The sequence below is a fragment of the Sciurus vulgaris genome (genome assembly GCF_902686455.1).
Source record: "Sciurus vulgaris genome assembly, chromosome: 5".
Lineage (NCBI taxonomy): Eukaryota > Metazoa > Chordata > Mammalia > Rodentia > Sciuridae > Sciurus > Sciurus vulgaris.
Genome location: NC_136465.1, coordinates 38,370,055 through 38,392,265, shown reverse-complemented (window position 1 = coordinate 38,392,265; position 22,211 = coordinate 38,370,055). Strand labels below are relative to the sequence as shown.

Sequence of the window (22,211 nt, the reverse complement as noted above, 5' to 3'; positions counted from 1 at the left end):
TAGAGGGAATTTCAAGTATAAGTTGTGACAGGTGGCAAGAGCTTTAAGTGGCATGAGTAATCAGATAAGACTTTCTCTGCTTTTCACAAATGCTGTAAAATGCCTTCCAAAGAGCTGAATCCACCACTCATTCCCACTTTTTAGAAACATGCTAATTCTCTTTACCAATTCCAGATTCTCCTATGGTCACCAAATTCCATTGTTCATGTGAGGCCCTTAACAAGGGGTCTTTTCTGAGGTGTGCCACTCTTATTTTTTTTTTTTCTTTAAACAACTGATAATCAATTTATTAAAACAGTTGACTTAGGCATCGCCAATGGTGACTTCGACCTCCACTCCTGGCTCAATACTGATGGAAGGAATCTGCTTAACAATCTAAGAAGGACTGTGCAAATCGATGAGTCGCTTGTGGATTCTCATCTGGAAACGATCCCATGTCTTGGAACCTTCGCCACGAGGTGTTTTTCTTGTAGTGATTCTCAAAGTCTTAGCAGGCATGCGAACAGGCCCTTTCACTCTGAGATTCTTCTCCTTTGCGCCTCTGATCAAGTCAGCACACACTTTCTGGAGCGATTTCACGTTGCAGCTGGTGAGGGTGATTCTAATTCGATGAATCGCCACCTCTGGTTCCACGGGTGTTTTTCCGGTGTCTTTAAATGCCATGGCTGCCGTGCGGCTTCCTGACCGACTTGTTCCTCAGCTAGAGAAGAGCGGTGAGTCGGGAGCAGAAGCGGGCCGCACAGGGCTCCGCTGCACCTTAACCGCGTCGCTCTCAAAAAGCTGAGGTCTGCCCTTCTGATGGTAAGCATCTTCATTTTTTAAAAGATTTTTCTGAATTTGTTATAACTTCGATGGACTTTTAATATATTAATCACAATAATTTTCTGACAAATTAATGGGATTTTGTTCTAAATGAATATAACATGATTTCACATACAAAAGAGAAATGAATTGGATCACCAAGAGGCACATTGACCTAACACCTAAAATAAACTGTCCTTCTTACTATCCAGCCACTCTTCTGACTGATTGAGATGTATCTTAAAATTAAAGTAAGTCTCTATTGAGATAAATGCATTGTCTAATTTTGCAAGAATTATCATCTGTTTTTTCCATTTTATACTATCTGGTATGACTGAGCCTTCTTATTTAAATCCACACATTTAATTTCAATATACGTTTGTATAATAATCAATATACATTTGCTATCTGTTTTAGTCAGCTTTTTCAGTGCTGTGACCAAAAGATCTGACGAGAACAATTAGAGGAGAAAGAGTTTATTCTGGCACTTATGATTTCAGAGGTCTCAGTCCATAGATGGCCAACTCAGGGCTGAGGTAAGGCAAAACATCCTGGCGGAAGAGTATGGTGCAAGAGAGCAACTCAGGACAAAGTAACAAGAGGAAGCAGCCAGCTCTACTCATGAAGAACAAAATATATAACCCAAAGGCAAGCCCCCAGCGACCCTCCTCCTCCAGCCACCCAACCGGCCTACAGTTACCACCCAGTTAAACCCTATCAGGGGATTAATGCACTGATTAGATTAAGAATCCCATAACCCAATCATTTCACTTCTAAACTTTCTTGCACTGACTCACATATGAGCTTTTGGAGGATACCTAATATCCAAACCATAACACCATTATAATCCACAAATACACATAGGTAAAATGGAGTTATTACAGAATATCAAATATGCTATTTATCATATTATTAGAACTTAACACATATAATAGAATAAAATATAATAATTTGTTATGGAAATTTCATTAGCATAAACATTAAAAATTTAAAAGGTAGTAACTTTTATTTAGCCTTTTATTGGTGCATTATAGTTGTATTTTATGATGGGATTTGTTGATACACATTCATACATGCATGCAATATAATTTGGCCAATATCACCCCCCAACACTTCCCCCTTCCCTCCCTTCCTCCCACCCCCCTGGTCCCTTTCCTCTACTAATCTCCCTTTGATTGTCATAAGACCCCTGCTCCGCAACTTTTTTTCCCCTTTTTCCTCTCTAGTTTCCACATACGATAAAATATGCAACCCTTGACCTTCTGAGTTTGGCTTATTTTGCTTAACATAATGGTTCTAGTTCCATCCATTTTCCTGCAACTGACAAAATTTCATTTTTCTTTATGGCTAAATAAAACTCCATTGCACATATATGCCACATGTTGTTTATCCATTCATCCATTAAAGGACACCTAGACTGGTTCCATAGTTTGGTTATTGTGAATTGTGCTTCTATAAACATGGGAATTTAATGGCATTCTCCTTTCAAAGTAATGCAATTTATTTAGTGTAGTAATTTAACAGTGACATTAAAGTTCTCAATATTATAATGTATTAAAATTGTCTACAATACTATAAATTGACAAATCTAGAAACCATTCTGTAGGAAACAAGAAATTAGGGCAAATGAACATTGAAACTATCATAAAACTATCATAAAACATCCACAAAAGCAAGCCATGCATTAATTATATAACGAATTATTATATCATAGTGACTTTAAATTCCTTATGATTCCAATTTAAAATTTGAATTTTCAATGACTATATTCTATGTGTAGTGGTTGATATTGCAAAATAAATAATATATATTAATTTAAAACTTTTAAAGATCTAATGCTGCTCAAATTCCTAAATGCTGAGACCACGCTGATGGATGGGTGGAAATAAGAGGAATAAAACTATACAACAATTAATGGGTGATAAGGAAAAAGTAAAAGAGGTGAACATCTGTCCCCAAATGTCCCCCCCTTCTCCACACAGCTTTGGTCCAACAGGCCTTAAGTCCACCTATGATCCAAACCAAGATCTGATTAGCATGGAGGATGCGGGAGAAAATGCCCAAGTGGGACTGTACCCCGGATTTGGAAGGGCAAAGCAAAGGACAGGTCCTTCCCATCTCGCTGCTGTCCTGAGCTGAAATGTGACCCACATCCTCTCGCGGCAAGGGATGGGGGTGGGGCGCCGCCTCCCGGTCACCCCGTTTCCAGGCAACGGGATGCCCCAACGTGAAGCCACTGAGCGGAATGTGTGGGGCAAGGCAGTTGGTGGAGAGATCTTGAGTAGCAGAAATGAGCCCCGGTAAGAAGCGTCCACGGGGTTGCTCCTCTAGGGGGACCGTGGGAAGTGGATGGTAGCCGAGCGCGCCTGGGTCCCTTCACCCCTAAACCACGGGGATTTCCCTGGTTGTCTGGAGTGGGGATCTTCTTGATTGGCCACACATCCCCTGCTCAGCCCCAGAAAAGCACCCGCTTCCCTCCCTGTCTCGGCTGCGTGATTGCAGCGCCCTCCGGTGGCCGCAGGGGGCGTGGACCCCCTGGCTCTCCAAGCCTTGCCTCCCCAGCTGCTGGGGCTTCTGATCCACTCCGCTTCTCCTAACCGAAGCAAAGACCTTGCTGGGTTCTGTTACAGAAAAGCATGCCGATGAAGAGGTCGACTCCGTTCTCCTTTCAGCGTCCAAGATCCTAAATTCCTCTGAGGGGGTAAAGGAAAGTGGTGGCAGTGAAACAGGTAAAATCTTCCAGGTCAAGTTGCTCCCCTGGCAGTAATGCTGCTTCTGAACTGCATTCAGACAACGGGCACACTAAGTCCACTGGCCCAACAGATGTGTTTTAGTAACTATTATGATAATAACGGTAGCCAGAGACCACCTTACCACGTAAATTCATTCAATCCTCACAACAGTCCTGTGAAATAGGTACTACCACACTCCCCATTTTACAAATGAAGAAACAGACCCAGAGAGGTTAACTCCCCAAGGTCACACAGGTAACAAAGGATAGAGTCAGGATTCAGCAGGTTGTCTCCAGATTACAGCTCTTCACTCCACTCTGTACTATACTTCATCTCTAGATGACAAAGATACTTTTTTTTTTTTAAGAAAAATACTTTTCACAGTAAATATTTGAGGACTACAGGTTATTATTTGGGGAGGATGTTTGAATAAGAGCAAATGGCTACAGTTTTCAAACTTCACGATGAACCATGAAAAAGGTGTGTATATATCCAGGTAAGGAATCTGAGGACACTCAGGCTGGAGTCTGATTTCCTGGAGAGAAGCCCACAGTGATTCTGTACCTCCAAAAGTGGCCTGGTGTACAGTGGGACATGCCAGGGAAGGAGCAGAGCACAAGAGCAGAGGTGGTACCTAGACTGATGGGCAAGGTGAGGACCCCAGATGTTCATAGCTCATGTATATCATATGGGCAATCCAGATGCAAAGAAGTGCCCAAATAGAAGCTTGATATTGCACAAGATTTCTGCAGCTTCACAAATCCAGAACCTTCACAAATGCCTTCGCAAGGTCCCTGAAAGAGAAGGCCAGAGCAGCCAACCTCAGTAGATGAAAGACAACCGGATACTCAGTCACCACCAATATGAGAAACATCTCAGTGGGGGCCAGCAGGACCAATCCTCTCTCTGCGACTCTGCCCACCCCCCTCCATCCATGAGACTCTAGCCTTCCTTGTACAACCCGAAGGGATAAAGGGTCCTCCTCACAAAGAACTTAGACATTAAACTGGCCCAGTACTTTACCTCCAAGAGACCATTTAAGGTTGAAGAGATGTGGAGATACTTCAATTTGGCAAGAACATATGTTGTCTAAAGTGCTGGAGAAAAATGCCAATATTTATAGAAAATGGAATTACTTGCAAAACAGCCCATATACCTGCTTATGAGCTACGGTCTTTCTTGCTAGAGCATAGAGTTTACAAGTGCAGGGAATGCACAGGACAAGTACTCAGTAAATGCTAGATATCCTAAATTGTGTACTGCCAAGGATGGTAGGATTTACAACTGAAGACAAATTAGGAGGTGTGACTTTGGATCCTCTTTCTGTTCTGTCTATACTTCACTATCACCAAGTGATCCATTCTGAGTACTAACCAAAAGAATATTTACCTGATTTGCCTAAACGGTGATAATTATTTATGCAAATAACAACAATTAGTTCACAAAATTAACCTTGGATTTATTGAAATGAGTATGTAAGAAATACTCTTGAACTTCAGGATGACCAACATGTTTATTTCTAGCACCTCTGTCTACCAAATTTTGTTTGTCTACCAAACGAATATTTCTGACCTCCTGCTTTGTATCCAGGACTGTTGTGTTAGGGATCCAAGCATGAATGCCACATGTAAGACCCCTGCCCAGATGAAGCTTACCCTCCAGTGGGGAAACAGACAGATACAGGATATCGCACGCAAGAGGGGAGTAAATCTTATGGAGAAAAGTAAGGTAGAGAAGGAGTTGTGGAAGATGTAGAACGTCGGTGGCTGGTGGGGAGTATGCAATTTTAAATAAGGCAGGTGATAGGAGAAGACTCCTCTTAGCAGGTCACATCTGATAGAAAGCCAGAGGAGGCAAAGAAGAAATTACTGCAGATTTCTAGGGAAAGAGCCATCAACTGCCACAGTCTGAGTCCAGAAAATGCCTGGTGTCAGGGAGGAACAACACCTGAGACAGAAGACAATGTGGGGGAGGGGTTCAGAGGAGAAACGGGTGGGGAGTTTGTAGGATATAAGGATTTGGATTTCATTCTGAGCAAAATGAGAAGCATTAGAGGTTCTGAGCAGTCTTCCTTCTCCATCTTAACTAGAAAATTTAAATTTATGGAATCATCATATCACCTATGCAATGATTAGACTAAAACTTCTGAGCATTTATGACATATTGTGTACTGGATATAAAGGCTTTACCTCCAAACTTGCCTTGAGTAAGCCCTCACCTTGTGTGTGGCAAAGGCAGGACTCAAATCCAGGCAACCCAATTCCATAGTTACTATCTCTCTTGGTTGTGCAGAATGTGGCACAACTCATGGGTCTCCTAAAATAAGTACTTGAATTATCATAGCAAACCTGGTATTTGAACCTAAGAATTACAAATCTTTGAAGCTGAGAGTCATCGCCATGTTGCATTTTAAAAACTCATTTGCTCTTCTTTATCTGTTAGCCAGAGGTGTGCCCTTAATACTTTCTGCAAACATTAAGTATGATATAACTTTCTGCAGCCTTACAATAAATCCCTTTATGTTCACATTAATTACCTCAAAATTCATTCCACCTTTTTTGACATTTAAATATGAAATAGCTAGAGAATTTAAGTTGAATATAATATGAATATTTCTTATATAGTCTATAGACAATAAGCTTCTTGAGAGATGGGACCTATCTTCCACCTCATCTAAATCCCTCCCAATACCATACATTCAGCAAGAACTTAATAAATAGTGATATGTGATTATGTGCTCTTTCCTGTGGTTCCTTGATAATGTCCCTTCCAATTTTAGAATCACATAGTTCTGTGTTGCTCTTTATTGCTGAATTTTAAAATTACCTTTCTACTGGGAATAAGTAGCTGCCAAAGCTGCTGAAACTCATAAGAAAAACAAAGGGTATTTTAATAGTTTTAAAAATAGGTGAATCTAACTCCCAGCCTACTCTGCCTGTACTGCATCATCTGAACATTGCTAGAGAAAAACAACTCACTTTTGAGTCATAACATGAATCTAAAAGGAGCATTCAGTGCTATTTGGTAAAGTTAACTTTATTGCCCCCAACACATTCTTTTTCAAACCTTCTCTCTCCAAGATACTCATTGCACTCCTCTTGTTCTCAAATCCCCAATTCCTCTTTCTACCACCTGGAAACTCATAACATGGTCTTATGCTATGTGAGGAAAGTAGAAATCATCAGACCAAAACTCCTTCACCCTCCACCTTCACATTAGTTACCTACCTGCTTGGGTACCTCTATGCTCTACCTACCCCCGCTTCAATGAAAAAACTCTACCCACTAATCAAAGGCTGATTCATCAGGACCCCATCTCTTCTGGAATTCTAAAGTACTTAGCTGACTGAAATTGCTGAACAATGAACCACTAAAACATGAAACACCACCCTCCCTAAAAACGAAACAAAGCTGATCATGAAATTATAAAAAGCCTTCTAGACTTTCAGTGAGAGATTTTAGAGTGAAGAAAGATGTCAGATCTCCCTTCCCTAAAGCCAAATGAAATGAACTAGAAAGTGCTAGAAAAAGAGCAAAATTTCACCAGCAGCACCAGGAGAAGGAAGGAGGCACTCCCTTAGGTCATAAGATAGGAAAGTGGAGGCCCAAATTAAAAACAGAAGGTCAAGGCAAGCCAAACCATTTCCTAGCTCCTGATTCTGCCCCTGATTTGTAGAAGCAATAAAGCAAGTCAAAATCCTGGGAATACTCATTAATGCCCACAACCCATATGTGAATTAAAAAAGAGAAAACATCTGTACCTTTCTGTAGGTTAGGATTCATATGGGTAGAGTGGAGCAACTTCTGGAGATAGATGGGTAAACCTGGAGGTTGATTAATAAATAGGAGTTTACTATAAGGAATGGAGAGGTTCTGGGTAGATCTGCCACTAGCCTATGGAATGGCTTTGTGTGGATTTTAAAGAGGTCCATCGCCTTCCAAGTGGATCCAACCCACCTGGGGTGCTGGTTAGTTGAGTAGAACAGAGCATGGAATGGATTTCAGCCCCACATAACCTTTTGGCAAGGAGCCCTTGTCCAGTGAACAACCTTTACATTCATACATGGTAATCCCGGTTCCAGGTCTCTAAATTGAGAGAATGGGCCAAGTCAACAGAAAATTTCCTCAAGGAAGGTGTGTCCTCCCACTAAATCACTAACCAGTCTCAGGAAACATCACCGAAAGTATCACCAAAGAGGTCATGTCCTCCAACAAAGTCTGTCAATACTATTCCAAAAGATTTTTCCTTCTGCAGACAGATATATCCAATTTTAACCCTGTCCCTGAATCTATATCTCAGAGGGATAGACTAATCGGGGGTCAGGGAAGGATGTAAAAAATATTAGAAAACATGTAAAATACCATTCAAAGAAAACAAATTCTGAACAGGGTTGATCAGGTTAAACACAAGCCATATGACAAGAAGCAGCATGGTAACTATGTAATTATACTGTGGCCAAAAATGGAGGAAGAGATGGAGGATAGAAAATTTAGAGAGAAGCAATGTATAAACCCTACTGTGTTTTCTTAAAATTTTTTTCTTTACTATGTCACTTCACTGAGTCTATAGATTTCTTTTGAACCCTATTTCTTCCTTGGTTTTAGCAAAACGAATCCTATATGAAGCTTTGAACTTACAAGTTCTTCTAATAGAACAGGGTGGGTATTGCTGCAGGTGCAAGAAGATGTAATTTTGAACAGCAATACTATTAAGAATAAAGAGGAAGAGGCTGGGGATACAGCTCAGTTGGTACAGTGTTTGCCTCACATGCACAAGGCCCTGCATTCAATCCCCAGTACCACCAAAAAAAAAAAAAAAAAAAAAAAAAAAAAAAAAAAATTAATAAAGAGAGAGAGAGGCTAAAAACATTTCCAAGAATAATATCCTATCTTTGTATTTAAATGGTTTTATGAGGACTATGGTTACAGAACAGAATTAAACATCATAAAACTTCACTGTGAAAATAATATAAATAGCAAATATGAAAAGTGGGGAGTAGATGTAGAAGAAATTATAATGCTAGCTTTCTCATTTTTCTTTGTGGGGAGTAAATCAACACTGACCACAACAGAAATGTATGTTTTAAAACCTGGAACATTCCAGTACTGCAATATATATAATCAGAAAAATGAGAGAGTACACTCTATTTATGTTGGTCTATCAAAATGTATAAATGCATTCTACTGTCATGTACAACTAATTAGAACAAGTAAAATTTAAAACTTTTTAAAAAACGATGAAGATTCCAACCTCTTATTCTTCTTTCTTTCTTTATTTATTTATTTTTTGGGTACTGGGATCAAACCCAGGGCCTTGTGCTTGCAAGGCAAGCACTCTACCAACTGAGATCTCCCCAGCCCCTTATTCTTCTTTGTGATATTTTTTTTGGAAAAATTTTTTATCTTTTAATTGAAACACAATATTTATGTTTATGGGGTACAGTTCAATACATGTATATACACAATATGTAATGATTAGCTCGGGGTGACTGGCATAGCCATTACTTCAGTAGCATGTGTAATAATGACCCTGTTGTTCTAAAATACATTTATTTTTTCCACATATAAGCAGAGATAGCCCAGCAAATGATAAGTACTCAAAATTAATAATGTTAGTTCTGGATGGTGGGATTCTACATAATACCTTCTTTTTGATTTGCATGACCTATTTGGATTCATTAGAAGAAGATACTTTTGTAAATAAAAAACTTTGAAATGCCTTCCTGCCTCCATCCCAGCCGTACTTCAGTTTTATTTTTTTTGCCATTTTATTCCCAGTGAGATGCAGAGCTAAGTAAGATCCTGGTAAACACACTGTCCCTTCTGTCTCTTCCGAAAGGTGGCATTCTGCAATGGGTCACACACATCTCCAGGCTCCTAACCAGTGTTGCTCTATCAGTTGTGACAGGTGGCAAAGGAGGTATCTGAACTTGCCAACCAGTTTCTACAACACCTAGCAGACTACCAATCCAAAAGAGGTCTCTTAGCCAGGCATGGTGGTGCATGCCTGTAATCCCAGCGGCTCACAAGGCTGAGGCAGGAGAATCACAGATTTGAAGCCAGCCTCAGTAACTTAGCAAGACTATAAGCAACCTAGTAAGACCCTGTATCAAAATAAAAAATAAAAAGGGATGGGGGGACTGGGGAGATAGCTCAGTTGGTAGAGTGCTTGCCTTGCAAGCCCAAGGCCCTGGGTTCAATCCCTAGCACCGCAAAAAAAAAAAAAGGGCTGGGGATGTGGCTCAGTGGCTAAGTGCCCCTGGGTACCAATCCCTGGTACAAAAAAAAAAAAAAACTCTTTCAACTGAAAGGGCAGAATTTGTTAGTGAGAAGATTGTAGAAGATTGTTCATTCTTAACTCTCATTTCATTTCATTCAGTTTTTTCACTTTTTTAATTTAAAAAAATTAAAGCAAGTTGCCTAACATGTGGTTGAAGAGGGATGTATGTCAGGAAATTTGCACATATTACATTGTTTCTCCCCTGTTGCATATCTATAATCTATCTATCTTCTGGGAAGGTGTTGAGTAGGTGATAACTATTCACTATTGTTAAGAGAAGCCTGAGCACTTTGGTTCACTGTATGTTGGTATTAAAGCACCAAGGAAAACAAAACATAGTCCAACACTGGATAGAACAACACGAGTCACAAAGCAAAGAAAGAGTGCAAAATCAGCTTCTGCAGTAGCCACTGAACCCCAATGGCCAGTGAGTCACTGCTGGCAACCAGCGTAGGACAACTGGTCTGCACACACCCCTTTTGTGCTATCTATAGCAGAAGGACCCCATGTTCGGTCTTCAGGGAGATGGTAGTGTATTGGTCAGGTTGGTCAGCTGTCGTAAGATGCACACACTTGAGCAGAAAAAAGGAGTATACACTGGGTCTAAAATAAGGAAAGGTGTCAGGGACTGTGGTATATGCAAGTAGTCCCACTGACTCAAGAGGCAGGAGGATCCCAAGTTCAAGGCCAGCCTCAGCACCTTAGGGAGACTCTCAGCAATGGACAAAGATCCTGTCTCAAAATTCAAAATAAAAAGGATTGGGGATGTAACTCAGTGGTAAAGCATCCCTGGGTTCGATTTCCAAATAAATAAATAATAAAAGGGGGAAAATATTTCCACACAAAGTGATGAGTTTAACATAGACTGTGAGTACTCTGTTGGTAAGAAAGTGTTCCAAACCTAAGGTTCATTCTTGCATGGCTGAGAGGGGACCATGGACTGTGCACATTGAACTGCCTTTCCCAACAGAAGGAACGCGTGGGTCTTTCTAATGCTTTGCTTAAGAACAAGGCTCATAGTGTGTTGTTAATCCAACCTGTTCTGCATTATAAAGGGGAAAAAGTCACATTACAATTTTATTAAACTGAAACTTAATACAGTATTTTGCCAAGTATCCCATAACATGAGTATTATTAGTTTGTATTTTTACAAAAGAAATGTAGCTTGTATCTCAAAATCAAAGATATTTGAGCTTTTAAGATTTTTTCAAGTTAGGTGCTGCAAGCTAATTTTATTATAAAATTAAAAACAATACTCAAGTAGGTATTTTAAGTCAAGTGAAAATGATTTCTTAAATTAATGACTATCATTAAGGTACTATTAAATATTCTCATTATCTCACTGTCTTCCTGTCCCAGAAAGTGAGGAGTTTGCTATCTACTACTGTTGTTTAAAAATAAAATTTAGGAAATCACATTTTTTTTCAAATTTACTTTTCAGAATATGGCTGCATATCAGAATCTGAAAATCAAATCCAACCACAGTCGGCATTGAAAGTGAGTCAATTTCATTTTATTATCTCCAAAATCCTGTGTAAGGGCTGATCATGTTCTGAATAAATATTTTCCAAATGCTTATTGATTCTCTCACTTCGTCCTCGCAAAAATCTCCATGAAGGAGCACTGGAGAGTTGGCAAAATGACTAAGAATGTGAGTCAACTGACTCTCGTGTGATTCTTTCTGATAATGGCGATGTAAGGAAATACAAAAATCAGAACAATCCAAGATTATGTTTAGCAACCTAAAAATATTCAACTTAATACTTGTTTAATTTCATTTTTAGGTCCTTCAACATCAGTTAGAATCATTTCAGGCTCTGCGAATACAGACTTTGCAGAATGTTAGCATGGTATGGTTCTTTTCCTCTCTTTATGGAATAGGTTGTGACTTAATATATCTTCCATCTCCTAACTATGACCACTAGCCTGTGGATAAACTGATGTAGAATTTAATATACCAGAAGCCATGACATAGTTCAGGCTCAAAATTTGTTTTGAGAAAACTACATTCTCTCTTTTATACTTGTTATTTGGATATAAAGCAAAAAAAAAAAAAGCATTTGCTGAGTTTTAAAATGCTACCTATACACAGACAACAAATAGGGATCCTCATTGTATATAAGTCAAACTGGTTTAGGGGGAAAAACATACTCTATTACCTCAAGTAACCGAAAATCCTAGAAATAGCTCACTTCAGGATGGCTTAATTTATATGATCAAGACTCATGTCATTGGGAACAAGTCTTGCTCCATATCTTGCTTCCCAGGATAGTGAATTCTCAGATACCAAGTGGTGCCAAAAGGGGTGCTAGAAGCTCTAGGACTTTATCCTTCCAGATTTGAGTGGGACAGAGAAGACAGCCATGCTTTGTTCTCTCCCTTAATGACTTACACATCTAATGTTCTTGGGCTTAGAGAAACTGCAGGGAAATGGAAGAGAAGACAAACTCTTCTTCAGGGTACAGAATGTTTCATTCTGTTTAAAGATCTCCCATTTACTAAACAGTGTAAAAAAAAAATCAAACGTCGAAAATTATTTGAATATAATTCATAACATTTCACTGATTCACAAGTTATCTTTCTGATTTTGTAATAACATAATGAAGATAATTTTCTTAAGGCCTCCTTTAGTGACAGAGTTTTACAATAAAGTAAGCAAGTTTATGTTCTCTGTGATGGGAAGAATTTCTATGTATAGAAAATGTAAAAGTATCTTTCAATTATAATATCTATTATTCCATACATTTATAAGTTTATAAATCTAAAATTCTAACATTTTATCTTTTAAAGGTACAGTCTGAAATCAGTGAAATACTGAACAAAAGTATTATTGAAGTAGAAACCCCACAATTTGGCTCAGAAAAAAATCTAGCATTCAGTACACGCACTGAAAAGGATTTGGTATGTGATTTACACAGATCTTTCCTACATTTAGGTGCTTCAAAATGTTACTACTAGTTTATCTTCACTTTTACATTCTCCCCTTCACAGGAAGAATGGACTGTCAGAGATGACAATAAGGAAATTTCTGTCCTGAAGACCTTAAAAGATGTGCGTTTACTTCTGTACTTCTGCAGTTTTCCTATTTTTTTTTTTTTTTTTTTTTTTTTTTTGGAGTCTGTGAGGGATGTTTGAGTTAGTCCAGATACTGAAAGAAAGTAAATTCAAATACAAGGCAGGTTGGATAGCCTCTCTGTGCAATTAGGATTGACCCAATTCTGAATTCCCTAGAGCAACAGCTAAGCAGAGTGACCCTCACCGTGCCCACACTGGTAGAAATCACATTTTTCAGGATAGTCACAACTCTAAAATGACCTAAAACTAGGAATGCAAAGAGGAGTAGAAATATTTGTTTTCCTAAAACTCTCATCGGCCAGATCTATAACCTTGTCCACCTATTTTTGATGGTCTGTTGAAGATGTTAAATTTCTATTTCTGAAATTGAGGGGTTCGTCCATGTATCTCATCCCCTCAAGAAATAAGTGCAGTTCTGAACAAGTTGACAAGACCAGAATCACAGGTTAACTGTTGTTAAATTTTCTGGAAAAATACACCATACCTGTTAGGCTTATTTGCTGTATAAAAGTAGATACAGTTTTTATTTTGGTTATATAAATAAATCATCCACAAGTTATTATCTTAATTTCTTGGTCATATGGCAAATGACAATACATTTACAGTGTGCTTTTCATTGTCAACAGCCTGTAGAGAAGCCAGAAGAAATCTTTTCCATAGAAAAAATTCATCATTTTGAGGATTCTAAGACTCATCATTCAATGGAAGAAAAAGTCAGTAGCCATAATGTTAACGGTCTCTCTCAAAATACAAATATTCCGTCCCAGATACATTTCAAGGACATATTAACTCTTGAGAACTTGAGAACTCCAACAGACAATTCAGTGTCAAACATAATAATTATGAACCCTTCAGAAAATTCTGACATGTTGAAGAATTATAATAATCAGTACAGTTTTCTACCTAAAGCATCACAAAATGAGATATCTCAAGCTGATACAGGCATTCTGGATAAATCCAAAACAGACATGCCTTTTCTGAAGCATGGACTTAGTGAAAATTTAGATGATATTTGCTACTCCATTAGGCAAATGAAGGAAGAGCTTCAAAAGTCACATGATAGGGAACTGGCACTCACAAGTGAACTTCAAACTTTAAAAACCAACCCAAATATTCAAAGAAATGGGAAATATGACCTGTCCCCCATTCACAAGGAAAAAATTGACTTCGTTAAGGAGGAAAGCATAGAAAGTAACTTAAATGAAGATATAAAATCAAAGAGAATTTCAGAATTAGAGGTATTAGTAAACAAGTTACTCCCACTCAGGGAAACAGTGTCAAAATTCCATGTGAATTTTTGTAGGAAATGTAAAAAATTATCTAAGAGTGAAATACACAGGGGAAAAAATAATGAGAAAAACAATAAAGGCATTCCTATCACTGGCAAGAATATTACAGATTTAAAATTCCATTCTAGAGTTCCAAGACATACACTTTCCTTCCTTGACCAAACAAAACATGAAATGAGAGACAAAGAAGGGCAACCATTTGTAGTAAAACACGGATCAGTAATATTTGAAAATGAGAAAACATCTAGAGTCAATTCCGTTACTGAGCAGTGTGTTGCAAAAATTCAGTACTTACAGAATTACCTAAAAGAATCTATGCAGATTCAGAAAAAAGTAACAGAACTGGAAAATGAAAATCTAACCCTGAAGGCCAAAATAAAGCCTCTTGTCTTTACCACACAATCTCTGATACAGAAAATTGAAACTTATGAAAAGCAACTGAAGAATTTGGTTGAAGAAAAGAGCACTATTCAGTCCAAATTAATTAAAGCAGAAGAAGATGGCAAAGAATGTCTTAAAGAATTTAAGAAAGTCATTAGCAAATATAATGTTCTCCAAGGCCAAAACAAAACGCTGGAGGAAAAAAATAATCAACTTTCTTTGGAGAAGCAACAAATGATGGAAGTATTCGATCAGCTAAAAAGTAAGGAACACAAAGTTCAAAATGATATGGCCATTGTCAATAATGAAAATAATCGAATGAGTATAGAAATGGAAGCAATGAAAACAAATATTCTCTTGGTACAAGATGAAAAAGACATGTTGGAGAAAAAAACATACCAGCTTCTACAAAACAAAAGTTTACTTGAAAATGAGCTAAAAGAAAACCAGCTGGAGATCATGCAACTAAAAGAGAAGGAAAGACTGGCAAAAAGTGAGCAAGAGTCACTTCTTCAAATCATAGAAACAATTAAAAATGAAAAACTGAATCTTGAAACAATACTACAAGACTCTACAGCTGCTAGACAAATGATGGAAAGAAAAATTGAGACTATTCAAGCCTACCAATCTACTTCGGAAGAGAATTTTCTGAAAGAAATTAAAAATGCAAAATCAGAAGCAAGTATTTATAAAAACAGCTTGTCAGAAATCAGCAAAGAATGTGAAATGCTATCAAAAATGGTAGTGGAAATTAAGACAGATAATCAGATTCTGAAAGAAGAACTCAAAAAACATACTCAAGAAAACATGAATTTTGAAAACAGCCTCAGTAGACTTACTGAAGACAAAATCCTTTTAGAAAACTATGTAAGAAGTATAGAAAATGAAAGGAATACCTTGGAATTTGAGATGCGGAATCTTCAACGAGAATATTTGAGTTTAAGTGATAAAATATCTAGTCAGCATCATGACTTAACAAAAAGGACTCACATTTCAAGACGAGAGAAATTCCATTTTGACAACTATGTTACTTATGAAGACACTTCTAGTCCTAGGAATAGGCCTTTAGCTCAAGATTTGAAAGGTATGTATGTTGTGGTAGATTAGTAAAAACATGTCAAGAGTCTTTTAGCCTATTAGGCCCAGAATACAGAAATAAGAAGGAAACTTTAAGATGAATACAATTTAGTTTTGTAACATTCATAACCAATTTACTATATAATGGAATTATTTGGGAATTTTGTGTTTTAAATAAAATTCACACTTTATTTATATTATTCATATACATTGAATATGCAAAAAAGAATCTTCGGGCAGAGAGCAAGAGTTTTAAAAAATTATTATTCTAAAGTATATTTAGCATTCCCATTTTTAAAAAATGCTCTTTTTCTTCCAGGAATTCCAAGTAAACTGTATCAAATGCTTCCATCCAAGATATGTAAATAAATTTCTAAAAATCAATGTTTCAAATACTCTTGTCCAAGTACTTTTTTTCCCACAGAATACTCTTAAATTCACTTTTACATATGATTATAATTACCTTTTAATTGATTACACTAGTTTTTAAAATCAGAATTTGTCAAGAACTGTGAATAATCTGAGATTTTACCCAATTAGTGAGCTAAAGTTAGCCTGCCACAATTTTATGGCATCTAGTGAAAGACATGAAACTCCTGGATCAGAGATAAAGGATAGGTTTTTTACAATGAAAGCAGTAGCTAGAATATTGACAGTTTTGCATCATTTCTCCAAGGCTTACTTCCTGAAGAGAACCCCAAAGTGGGCTCCATTATTGGAGTGAAACCCTGAGTTTATGGAAGCCAAATCTTTTATAGTGTGCAGCAAGCCTGCTCTTTGCTCTAGATGAAAACACTATTTTTATTTCGTTGAGAGTAAGATTCCTAACTTGTCTCCAAAGGAAACACAAGCTCTAGCTTCCAAAGCTGTAGCAAAACTGCCCTTTGCTCCAGAGAACAACACTCTGTCTTCCAGGACTATAGGCTGTACAATTCCTTGTTGGATTTTGTCAAATGTTTTTTTCTGCATTTATTGCATTTATTGAAGTGTTTTTCCTCCCTTAACTTATTAAAGGATAAATTAAATTAATTTTGAAGCATTACACCAACCTTGCATTCCTGGATCAAGTCCCACAAGGTCATTTTGTATCATTCTTTTTTTTTTTTTTTGTGGTACTGGGGATCAAACTCAGGGCCTTATGCTCAGCCTTACCAGCTGAGCTATCTCCCCAGCCCTACTGTATCATTCTTTTAATGTATATTTCTGGATTTGTTTTGATAATATTAATCCTTTTGTTAAGAGTTTCTGCTTATAAACTGGGGATATAGTTCAGTTGGTAGAGTGCTTGCCTCGCATGCAACCTGGGTTCAATCCCCAGTACTACAAAAAAAAAAAAAAAAAATTTCTGATTCTACACAGAATATTGTTCTGTTATATGACTTTATTATTCTGCAATAATTAGTGTGGAATTGATATTATTAATATTTAATATTATTTCTTCCTTAATATGTAATAGAATTTACCAGAGGGTCTAGATTTTTCTAAATGGGAAGGTTCCAAATTGCAAAATGAATTTTACTATTCACATAAAAACTATTCTTTCTCTCTACATTTTGATAAATTGGGCATTCTGAAGAATTTGTACATTGAAGTTCTTAAGTGTACTTGCTTAAAGTTGCCAGTAATATTCCTATGTTTCTAATGTTCAGAGGACCAGTGATAATATACTCTTTAATTTCTGACACAGATAATTTGGGGTTCTCCTTTTTTTAAAATTTCTTTTTTTTAATCAGTCTTGCTAGAGCTGTGTTAATGTCATTGCTCTACTATTATACTTTTCAGAAAGGTCATGAGTGTTCCCACCAATGAATATTATGTGAACCATGCATTACTTTAAAAAGGCATACTTTTAATAAAAATTAATTGCAGTTAACAAAGGATAGAGTTAAAATGGGCAATTTTATATATTCTAATAAAGTTTATAAACTATAATCTTAAAAGAATACATATATTTATAAAACTAATTTGGTAATATTTATCAATATAAAACTATAAATTTGATTCAGTTATGTGCTGAAAAACTAGTAAAGCCATTCCTATTTGGAAGACATCTGTCACCTTTGAATCACATTATACCCATGGTAATATTAAGATATTCATTGCCCACTGATTAAATATAAAGCGTGAAAATTTATTTTAAAATTTTAACAATAGCAAAAATTATCTGTACTATTTTCACCCCTTCGAAAACCTTGACAAAGTTCCCCTTGCTGGAAAACTTGACAAAGTTCCCCTTGATGGACCCCAAAGGAAAAGAGTCCTGAAACCTCTCCAGTCTGATTTTTCAGCTCCCAAAGAGCCTAGACTTGTAGGAGAACAAAAAACTAAGAAAGCATTATTGGTCAAAAATAACTGCCCTCATTTATTTTAAGTTTCCCTTTCTAAATACAGACATCACTACCTCTTAGCCCATTGAAGACTATTGATAGAGACCTCAGTATGAATCACTAATATATTTAAATAATATATTTAAAACACATTTTTAAAAGAAGGCAGGTGAAGGGGAAGAAAGAACTTGGGATCTAAAGCATAGGAGTAAGCTGGATGCTCCAAGAGAGGCAGAGAAGAATATGAGAGAACACCAAAGACAAACCTCATCCATTTTGCTGGTTATAAGATACTGAATCAATCAATGCATTTCCCCTCTCGTCTTCAACTCATCCTGGGGTTGCCACTGGCTAAGTAATCTGATGATCTACATAAGTGATAAATAAGAGATATGAAACCACGTAAGTTGAAACATATGTCTCACTATAATGTGTATATACATAAATTATGCAATATAAATAGATCTAATATGGATCATTGATAAGTGTCATTGGTGGGCTATGACACTTGGATAACTATCAATACAGTTTCCAAATAACTCTAAGAAGAAACAGCAAGTTAAGAATTTGTTGTGTACATTCTACCCCTCAGACCTCCTCTGTCCTGCCCTCCCACTGGGCAATTTTTCAATATTAGGAAGAAAAGATTCCAAGTAATAGACTACACTTAAAGATTTTATAACAATTTCAGCATTATATTCTGCTTAGGAACATAGATGTAAAAAAGTCAGAAATCATATGTTCAATTATTAGCAAAAACTATTTATTAAGTAGTAGTATTAAAATCAGGAAGAATATTAGAGTTGGAGGTTTAAATTTCTTTTCAATGCTTGAGCTATCTGTTCCACACACTTTGCATCTTTTCAAATAATTAGCTCTTGACAATGAGTTACTAGTAGTGAGGATTTAGAAAGTTACATGTCTTGTAGTTGCTAATAGGACTGTACTGAAGCAGTCTTGTAGTTCTTCATATTTAGTGACCTAAAATTGAAAAATAAAGACATTTAATTTTAGAGATACAGATAATATCTCTTTACATTTTCTATAAAATTTTTGCATTAAAAATTTTAAATTATATATTTGATAACATATTAGAGATTCAGAAACAAAATTTTTCTCACTGACTTAAAAAACTTACCTTTATTAGAGTCAGATAAATTTAGAAAATATAATTTAACAGGAGAAACAATTATGTAATAAATTTTAACTCTTACTGTCAAAGGTCTATTCATTTTAATATTAGGGGAAAAGATGCTAAAACTAGATTTGGGATATTTAGGATAATATAAAAACAGATTTCAATAAAGTCGAAGTTACTAAACAGACAAATATAAATATTATAAGGGATATGCATTTTTAATGAACCAGAATATTTCCTGTTTGCACAGAAAGTTGTTTAAAAGCTAGGGGCAGAACTCTTAAATCTCATTAGGCTTCCTCACAATTATCAGGGCGTGGTGGCACATGCCTGTAATCCCAGCCATTCAGGAGGCTGAGGCAGGAGGATCACAAATTCAAGGGTAGCCTCAGCAGTTTAGCAAGGCTCTAAGCAACTTAGTGAGACCCTGTCTCAAAAAAGAAAAAAAGAAAGAAGGATTCCTCACAATTGCTGAGAAACTCCCTTTAAGAAATAGCCAATGATAATATATACTGTTAATTAAAGTACAAATATCTTAAGTAGTTTTAAATAACTGGAAATAAATTGCTTTTCACAAGGGAAGACAGGTACATTGAAGATGCTTAGATTTCTAAAGTCACTCAAGTTTAATTTTTTTAAATGTATACATAAATATTTTGAAGTCTGAAATTTGAAAATATTTTTCTTGACTTAGAGATATTCCTACCTTTTGACATTCAGAGTCATTATACTTTCAATTGGTCTGCTTTTTGGTCCACTTGGGGGATGAAAAACCTTATCCTCTTTTCTTGGAACCTCCTTTCCTGTTTTAACCATATAAGCGTCAGCAGAATGTGATGGGTAAGGCTCAAATGTTCCTGCTTTCATTCCACCAGGCTACAAATAAAAATGAGACCGTTTAATGTGATTTTGCAAAATACTTTTTAAAAATTAGGTTGTGAATAAGATCATGGATACTTTTGTAGTCTATGAGGTTAGTTCTACATTTAAAGAAAGTTATCTATTCTGTTTAATTCACATACCAGTGAAAGGTCTCCCTATCACCAATTCTATAGGGTTAAAACATTCTATTCCAGGTCTGAGGCTATAGCTCAGTGGTAGAGCGCTTGCCTCCCATGTGTGAGGCACTGGGTTCGATCCTCAGCACCACATAAAAATAAAATAAAGGCATTGTGTCCCTCTGCAACAAAGAATATTAAAAAAAAAAAAATTCTATTCCAAAATTTCTCCATACAAACAAATACATTTATAGTAAGGTACTATTCTAAGCTGTTGCCAACCATTAATATTTTAGTGAGAGTTTCATCAAGCTATTGCCTAGTTTAGGTGAGTCTATTACTGAGGAAATGAGACCCAGCATATATTTATATATTTCATAGAGAAGGAAACAGACTGGCATCAATATGAGTATGCTAACAGGCAGACAGTGATGGGTTAGACAGCTCCCTCAAAAAAAAGAACACATATGGGCTGGGGGTGTAGTTCAGTAGTAAAATTGCTAGCCTAGCCCGTGTGAAACACTGGGTTCAATACTCAGCACACGTTAAAAAAAAAAAGCATTGTATCCATCTACAACTTAAAATATTTTTTTTTTAAAAAAAGGAAAAACACATAAAAATAGAACGTAAAAGGAAAATGTTATCCACTTTACGGTTTTATTTGTAACCTAGTAAGATAAAATAGTTTCTACCTATACACAAGGCAAATATTTGATTTCAATTTTTAAATGAATTTGACAGGGTTTTTACCTTTATACTACACAGTCATTTAGAAAATTCTGTAGAGATATTAATAAGCCATTTAATTAAGCCAAAATATATGAAGATTTAATTCATTTGAAAGACATGCTTAAAATTTTGCAAGTTTTCCCAGATTGAGAGTACATGGATTATTTTGAAGAACAAAATAAAAAAGAAAATAAAATTAATTAACTTGAAAATATTTTGCCTTTATAAGCAAAATGAATAAATTAAAAATAAGAAAATATACATGGTAATTAAACCTACCAAATGCTAATAAATTTGAAAATTTTATTTAAATAATTTTTAACAAAATACAAATGATCAGAATTGACCAAGGAGAAATAGAAACACTACAAGAAACAGACACCACGTAAGACAAAGAGCACTAAGCCCAGAATATTTCCCAGGTGAATTCTTTCAAGTCTTTGAGAAATGGAAATTGATGGTACTATTTAAACTGTTATAGAACATAGTAAAGGAAGGAACTCTCCCCAATTATCTTAAGATGCTAGCATCTACTTATACCAAAATAGAATAAGGCCCACACACATGTGCACAATGCCCCCCCCCCCCCCCCACACACACACAGTACAAAGCAATCACATTTAAAATTATTGATGCAAGATCTAGGGATGTAGGGCTGGGGATATAGCTCAGTTGGTAGAGTGCTTGCTTTGCAAGCACAAGGCCCTGGGTTCAATCCCTGGCACCGAAAAAAAAAAAAAAAATCTAGGGATGTAGCTCAATGATAGAGCACTTACTTCGCATGGACCAGACCCTGGGTTCAATCTCCAGTACCACATATACACCCACAAATGTCGGTACTTAATAAAATAACAGCAAATTAAATACAGTACTATATTTAAAGATCAATATATCACCAAATCATATTGCTTACAGAAATATATTTATAATATATACATATACATAATTCACCCTATAACTAGTAAAAAGAGAAAAAAAGACCTAAATATATTACACCATTGGATAAAATTCAACATACATCTGATAAAATTAAACATATACTCAATAAAATGTACTGTACAATCCTAAATTTTTCCTATTTTGGGCATAAGACTAAAAATGAAAGACTAGAGCTTGGATGTAGCTCAGTGGTTGACTAGTGACTGGGCATGTAGCATGCCTAGCATGTGTGAAGCCCCAGGTTCAATTCCAAATACTGAGAGAGAGAGAAATAAAGGAAAGTGGGAAGGGGAGGAGGGAGGGAGAAAAGAAAGAAGGAAAGATTAGAAATGTCTCTTCTAAAGTCAAAATTAAGGCAAGGATGGCCACCATTGCCAGCCTAAGCAACTGGACATGAGCATGATTGACATGAGATACACAAATATTGGAAAGGGAGTAGAAAAATG

At 36.4% G+C, this 22,211-nt stretch overlaps 3 protein-coding genes across 6 annotated transcripts in view; 1 reads left to right on the top strand and 2 right to left on the bottom strand.

The window, feature by feature from the left end:
• Nucleotides 1-283: 283 nt before the first annotated feature.
• LOC306661556 (small ribosomal subunit protein uS10-like) lies at nucleotides 284-701 on the bottom strand. The gene has a single exon (XM_079140579.1). The coding sequence runs from the start codon at nucleotides 661-663 to the stop codon at nucleotides 376-378; it is 288 nt and encodes a 95-aa protein (XP_078996705.1). The 5' UTR covers nucleotides 664-701; the 3' UTR covers nucleotides 284-375.
• A 2,269-nt stretch (nucleotides 702-2,970) lies between these two features.
• On the top strand, nucleotides 2,971-16,712 carry CCDC110 (coiled-coil domain containing 110; the record flags this gene model as incomplete). Its single annotated transcript, XM_079141728.1, has 7 exons — nucleotides 2,971-3,101; nucleotides 3,382-3,530; nucleotides 11,254-11,309; nucleotides 11,597-11,662; nucleotides 12,603-12,713; nucleotides 12,804-12,863; nucleotides 13,514-16,712. The coding sequence occupies 7 exons, from the start codon at nucleotides 2,971-2,973 to the stop codon at nucleotides 15,662-15,664; spliced, it is 2,724 nt and encodes a 907-aa protein (XP_078997854.1). The 3' UTR covers nucleotides 15,665-16,712.
• CFAP96 (cilia and flagella associated protein 96) overlaps nucleotides 3,775-22,211 on the bottom strand; it is a 33,656-nt gene continuing 15,219 nt past the window's right edge. The window contains exons 7-10 of one of the 4 annotated variants that reach the window (XR_013764093.1): nucleotides 19,806-19,975; nucleotides 18,880-18,942; nucleotides 18,228-18,329; nucleotides 3,775-4,327 (exon numbers count right to left, since the gene is read on the bottom strand). Coding sequence is in view for 3 of the 4 variants with exons in the window: in XM_079141946.1 (XP_078998072.1) it covers nucleotides 18,894-18,942; nucleotides 19,806-19,975 (219 nt within the window). In the remaining variant the exon portion in view is untranslated. Of the gene's footprint in view, nucleotides 4,328-17,085; nucleotides 18,330-18,686; nucleotides 18,943-19,805; nucleotides 19,976-22,211 lie in introns of those variants that run through there. The other 3 variants (XM_079141946.1, XM_079141945.1, XM_079141947.1) reach the window with 3 other exon arrangements.

Coding starts and splice junctions, on each gene's coding strand:
- LOC306661556 (XM_079140579.1), bottom strand. CDS start 663: ATGGCATTTAAAGACACCGGAAAAACACCCGTGGAACCAGAGGTGGCG.